This window comes from Melospiza melodia, chromosome 5 (assembly GCF_035770615.1).
Source record: "Melospiza melodia melodia isolate bMelMel2 chromosome 5, bMelMel2.pri, whole genome shotgun sequence".
NCBI classification, from domain to species: Eukaryota; Metazoa; Chordata; class Aves; order Passeriformes; family Passerellidae; genus Melospiza; species Melospiza melodia.
In genome coordinates, this window is record NC_086198.1 from 90,958,551 (window position 1) to 90,965,568 (window position 7,018).

The 7,018-nt window shown below is 56.0% G+C and overlaps 1 protein-coding gene across 1 annotated transcript in view; it reads right to left on the reverse strand.

Moving 5' to 3' along the window:
• The window catches only part of TEX261 (testis expressed 261), a 20,190-nt gene extending 14,379 nt beyond the window's left edge, over window positions 1-5,811 (reverse strand). The window contains exons 1-2 of the mRNA XM_063157817.1: window positions 5,678-5,811; window positions 1,759-1,838 (exon numbers count right to left, since the gene is read on the reverse strand). Of these exons, the coding sequence (XP_063013887.1) occupies window positions 1,759-1,838; window positions 5,678-5,747 (150 nt within the window). The 5' untranslated portion in view covers window positions 5,748-5,811. The remainder of the gene's footprint in view (window positions 1-1,758; window positions 1,839-5,677) is intronic.
• Between the last annotated feature and the right edge of the window lie 1,207 nt (window positions 5,812-7,018).

A 7,018-nucleotide genomic window follows, 5' to 3' on the forward strand; every position in this document is an offset into this window, starting at 1 on the left:
TGGAAAATGGGATTAGTGGGGAAAAATGGGAAATATGGGAAATAAATGTGGGGAATGAATGTGGGGAATAAATAAATGTGGGGAATAAATGTGGGAAATTAATATGGGAAATTAATGTGGGAAATTAATATGGGGAATTAATGTGGGAAATAATGTGGGAAATAAATATGGGGAATAAATGTGGGGAATAAATGTGGGAAATAAATATGGGGAATAAATGTGGGAAATAAAATAAATGTGGGGAATAAATGTGGGGAATTAATGTGGGAAATTAATGTGGGAAATTAATATGGGGAATGAATGTGGGAAATTAATATGGGAAATTAATGTGGGAAATTAATATGGGGAATAAATGTGGGAAATAAATGTGGGAAATAAATATGGGGAATAAATGTGGGGAATAAATGTGGGGAATAAAATAAATGTGGGGAATAAATGTGGGGAATAAATGTGGGGAATAAATGTGGGGAATAAATGTGGGGAATAAATGTGGGGATTAAATGTGGGGAATTAATATGGGGAATAAATGTGGGAAATGAAATAAATGTGAGGAATTAATGTGGGGAATAAATGTGGGGAATTAATATGGGAATAAATAAATATGGGAAATAAATGTGGGGAATAAATGTGGGGAATTAACATGGGGAATAAAAATGGGAAATTCATATGGGGAATAAATGTGGGGAATAGATATGGGAAAATAATATGGGAAATAAATGTGGGAAAATGTGGGGAATGTGGGGTTAGGGGGGAAAAATGGGGAAAAATAGGAAAAAATGGGGGGAAATAGGAAATATGGGGAAAATGGGATTAGTGGGGAAAAATGGGAAATATGGGAAATAAATGTGGGGAATAAATGTGGGAAATTCATATGGGAAATTAATGTGGGAAATTAATATGGGGAATTAATGTGGGAAATAAATATGGGGAATAAATGTGGGGAATAAATGTGGGAAATAAAATAAATGTGGGGAATAAATGTGGGAATAAATGTGGGGAATAAATGTGGGGAATTAATATGGGGAATAAATGTGGGAAATGAAATAAATGTGAGGAATTAATGTGGGGAATAAATGTGGGGAATTAATATGGGAATAAATAAATATGGGAAATAAATGTGGGGAATAAATGTGGGGAATTAATATGGGGAATAAATGTAGGGAATAAATGTGGGAAATGTGGGGTTAGGGGGGAAAAATGGGGATAAAATGGGGAAAAATGGGGAAAAAAGGGGGGGAATGGGGAAAAATTAGGGTAAAAAATGGGGGAAAATGGAGAAAAATGGGGAAAAATGGAGAAAATAGGGGAAAAAGGCGGGAAATGGGGAAAAATTAGGAAAAAATGGGGGGAAATAGGAAATATGGGGAAATGGGATTAGTGGGGAAAAATGGGAAATATGGGAAAAAATGGGAATAATGGGGAAAATATGGGGTTTGTGGGGTTTGGGGTTTCTGGGATTTGTGGTTCCCAGGGATTTGGGGTTTCTGGGATTTGGGGTTTCTGGGATTTGGGGTTTCTGGGATTTGGGGCTTTCCAAGGATTTGGGGTTTCTGGGGTTTCCGAGGTTTCCCGGGCATTTGAGGTTTCTGGGATTTGGGGTTTGTGGGGTTTGGGGGATCTGGGCTTTGGGGTTTGGGGTATTTGGGGTTTGGGGTATTTGGGGTTTGGGGTATTTGGGGTTTGGGGTATTTGGGGTATTTGGGGTTTGGGGTATTTGGGGTATTTGGGGTTTGGGATATTTGGGGTCACAGCACTCACCCAGATCATGCCCTTGATGATCCTCCTGGTGGCCACCGTGTACTCCTCGATCAGCTCCGCCAGGTAATAGAGCCCGGCCGCTGGGGACAGGGACACATGGCACCGGGGACAGGGACACATGGCACCGGGGACAGGGACACCATGGGGACACCGATGGCACCGGGGACAGGGACACACGTGGCACCGGGGACAGCACAGGGACACCATGGGGACAGCACAGGGACACCATGGGGACACACATGGCACCGGGGACAGGGACATCATGGGGACAGCACAGGGACACATGGCACCGGGGACAGGGACACATGGCATCGGGGACAGGGACACATGGCACCGGGGACAGGGACACATGGCACCGGGGACAGGGACACCACGGGGACACCGATGGCACCGGGGACAGGGACACATGGCACCGGGGACAGGGACACCATGGGGACAGCAGGGACACCATGGGGACAGCACAGGGACACCATGGGGACACACATGGCACCGGGGACAGGGACACATGGCACCGGGGACAGGGACACCACGGGGACAGCACAGGGACACCATGGGGACAGCACAGGGACACATGGCACCGGGGACACCACGGGGACGCCATGGGGACAGCACAGGGACACATGGCACCAGGGACAGCACAGGGACACATGGCACCGGGGGACAGCACAGGGACACCATGGGGACAGCACAGGGACACCATGGGGACACACATGGCACCGGGGACAGGGACATCATGGGGACAGCACAGGGACACATGGCACCGGGGACAGCAGGGACACCATGGGGACAACACAGGGACACATGGCACCGGGACACCACGGGGACGCCATGGGGACAGCACAGGGACACATGGCACCAGGGACAGCACAGGGACACATGGCACCGGGGACAGGGACATCATGGGGACAGCACAGGGACACATGGCACCGGGGACAGCACAGGGACACATGGCACCGGGGACAGCAGGGACACCATGGGGACACCGGGGACAGCACAGGGACACACATGGCACCGGGGACAGGGACATCATGGGGACAGCACAGGGACACATGGCACCGGGGACAGCACAGGGACACCATGGGGACAGCACAGGGACACACATGGCACCGGGGACAGCACAGGGACACCATGGGGACAGCACAGGGACACACATGGCACCGGGGACAGCACAGGGACACCATGGGGACAGCACAGGGACACATGGCACCGGGGACACCACGGGGACACCGGGGACAGCACAGGGACACCACGGGGACAGCACAGGGACACCACAGGGACACACATGGCACCGGGGACACCACGGGGACACCGATGGCACCGGGGACACCCATGGCACCAATGGCACCGGGGACACCAGGGACACCGATGGCACCGGGGACACCACGGGGACACCATGGGGACAGTACAGGGACACCCATGGCACTGGGGACAGCACAGGGACACCAGGGACACACGTGGCACCAGGGACACCATGGGGACACCGATGGCATTGGGGACACCGGGGACACCACGGGGACACCCATGGCACCGGGGACACCAATGGCACCAGGGACACCAATGGCATCGGGGACAGCACAGGGACACCAATGGCACCAATGGCACCAGGGACACTGATGGCACCAGGGACACCAATGGCATCAGAGACACCAACGGCACCAATGGCACCAGGGACACCGATGGCACCAGGGACAGCACAGGGACACCGATGGCACCAATGGCACCAGGGACACCGATGGCACCAATGGCACCAGGGACACCTCGGGGGTGGCACTGTCCCACGGCGCCTTTGGGGACACCCAGGGAGCCCCAACTCTGGGTGTGGGAGCCCAAAGGTCAGGGACAGCTGGGACCCCAAACCTTGGGGACACCGAGGGACTGCCGGGCTTGGGGACACCGAGGGACTGCCGGGCTTGGGGACATCCTGAAGAGTCGGGGACACCCGGGGACCCCAAATCCCTGGGACACTCTGAGGGCTTGGGGACACCAAAGGATCCCAAATCTTGGGGACAGTTCAGGGCCTTGGGGACACCCAGGGACCCCCAATGCTGAGGACACTCTGAGAACTTGGGGACACCCAGGGACCCCAAATCTTGGGGACACTCTGAGGGCTTGGGGACACCCAGGGACCCCAAATCTTGGGGACACACTGAGGACTTGGGGACACCCAGGGACCTCCAGTCCCTGTGGTGATTTCAGGCCTTGGGGACACCCAGGGACCCCAAATCTCGGGGACACTCTGAGGGCTCAGGGACACTCAGAGACGTCCAGGCTTGGGGACACTTTGAGCCCTTGGGGACACCAAGGGACCCCAAATCTCGGGGACACTCTGAGAGTTTGGGGACACTCAGGGACCTCCAATCTTGGGGACACTCTGAGAGTTTGGGGACACTCAGGGACCTCCAATCTTGGGGACACTCTGAGGGTTTGGGGACACTCACGGACCCCAAATCTCAGGGACATCCTGAAGACTTGGGGACACCCAGGGACCCCAGATCTTGGGGACACTCTGAGGGCTCAGGGACAACCAGAGACCCCAAATCCCGGGGACAATTTAAGGGCTTGGGGACGCCCAGGGACCTCCAGTCTTGGGGACACTCAGAGCCCTCATGGACACCCCAAAGACCCCAAACCCTTGGGGACAATTTAAGGCCTTGGGGACACCAAAGGATCCCAAATCCTTGGGACACTCTGAGGGTTTGGGGACACTCAGGGACCTCCAGTCTTGGGGGCACTCTGAGGGCTTGGGGACACCCAGGGACCCCAAATCTTGGGACTTTCTGGGGGTTTGGGGACACCCAGGGACCCCAAATCTCGGGGACACTCTGAGGGCTTAGGGACACTCAGAGACGTCCAGGCTTGGGGACACTTTGAGCCCTTGGGGACACCAAGGGGACCCCAAATCTCAGGGACAATTGAAGGCCTTGGGGACACCCAGGGACCCCAAATCCTGGGGACACTCTGAGGCTTTGGGGACACCCAGGGACCTCCAATCTTGGGGACACTCTGAGGACTTGGGGACACCCAGGGAACTCCAGTCCTGTGGTGATTTAAGGCCTTGGGGACACTCAGGGACCCCAAATCTTGGGACACTCTGAGGGCTCAGGGACACCCAGACACCCCAAATCTCAGGGATAATTTAAGGGCTTGGGGACACCCAGGGACCTCCAGTCTTGGGGGCACTCTGAGGGTTTGGGGACACCCAGGGACCCCAAATCTTGGGGACACTCTGAGGGCTCGGGGACACTCAGAGACGTCCAGGCTTGGGGACACTTTGAGCCCTTGGGGACACCAAGGGACCCCAAATCTCGGGGACAATTTAAGGCCTTGGGGACACCCAGGGACCCCAAATCTTGGGGACACTCTGAGGGTTTGGGGACACCCAGGGACCCCAAATCTTGGCGACACTCTGAGAGCTCAGGGACACCCAGGGACCCCAAATCTCAGGGACAATTTAAGGGCTTGGGGACACCCAGGGACCTCCAATCTTGGGGACACTTTGAGCCCTTGGGGACACCCAGGGACCCCAAATCTTGGGGACACTCTGAGCGTTTGGGGGCACCCAGGGACCCCAAATCTTGGGGACACTCTGAGAGTTTGAGGACACCCAGGGACCCCAAATCTCAGGGACAATTAAGGGCTTGGGGACACCCAGGGACCTCCAGTCTTGGGGACACTCTGAGGGTTTGGGGACACCCAGGGACCCCAAGGTCGGGGACACTCTGAGGGTTTGGGGACACCCGGGGACCCCAAGGTCGGGGACACTCTGAGGGTTTGGGGACACCCGGGGACCCCAAGGTCGGGGACACTCCGATCCCTCGCTGTCCCCGCCTCCCCCTCCCCTCCCCTCCCCTCCCCCTCCACATCGCGACACCGCCGGACCGGCCCCAACCCCTTCGCGCAGCCCCCGGGGCGCTCTCACCGATGGCCAAGGTGACAAAGGCCACCTGCACGAGCAGGGACAGCCAGCTGAGCACGTACATGAACCACATGGCGGGGCCGGGCCGCTCCCGGGGCCGCTGCTCCCGGGGCCGCTGCGGGGCCGCTCCCGCTCCGCGCCCGCCGCCGGAACCAGCGAGAGGCGGCACCGGAACCAACGAGACGCGAGGGGAGCGAGCGCCCGGAGCGCCCCCTGGCGGCTCGGAGGACTCGCGCGGCCTAACGGGAATGGGAGGTACCAAAGGAGAAAAGGGGGGGACCCCAAAACCTGCGGGGGGACCCCAAAACGGGCGGGGGACCCCAAAACGGGCGGGGGGACCCCAAAAGGGTTCGGGGGGATCCCAAAAGGGTTCGGAGGGGATCAGAAGGCGGAGAAAAGGCTTCTCAAAATATGCAGGAGGCGGGAAATTCCCGAAATGTGCAAGGGACCCCCCCCAAAACACAGGGAGGGACCCCAAAACACAGAGAGGGACCCCTGATCTGTGAGGGACCCCACAAAATATGCAGGGACCCCTGAAGTGTGAAGGAAACCCTGAAAAGGGGACCACAAAATGAACAGAGACCCCAAAACACAGGGAGGGACCCCAAAATACGGGGAGAGACCCCAAAACACAGGGAGGGACCCCAAAATGTGCAGGGACCCCTGAAGTGTGAAGGAAAAGCTGAAGAAGGGACCCCAAAATGAACAGAGACCCCAAAACACAGGGAGGGACCCCAAAACACAGGGAGAGACCCCTGATCTGTGGGGGACCCCACAAAATATGCAGGGACCCCAAAGTGTGAAGGAAAACCGGAAAAGGGGACCCCAAAATGTTCAGGGACCCCAAAACACAGGGAGGGACCCCAAAATGTGCAGGGACCCCTGAAGTGTGAAGGAAAACCTGAAAAATGAACCCCAAAATGAACAGAGACCCCAAAACACAGGGAGGGACCCCAAAATGTGCAGGGACCCCCCTGAAGTGTGAAGGAAAACCTGAAAAATGAACCCCAAAATGAACAGGGACCCCAAAACACAGGGAGGGACCCCAAAATGTGCTGGGACCCCTGAAGTGTGAAGGAAAACCTGAAAAGGGGGACCCCAAAATGTGCAGGGACCCCAAAACACAGTCAAAACACAGGAGGGACCCCAAAAAACGGGGAGGGACCCCTGATCTGTGAGGGACCCCACAAAATATGCAGGGACCCCTGAAGTGTGAAGGAAAACCTGAAAAGGGGACCCCAAAATGTGCAGGGACCCCAAAACACAGGGAGGGACCCCAAAAGTAGGAAAGAAACCCTAAAAAAAGGGACCCCAAAATTTTGAGAGACCCCAAAAGGGTGCGGG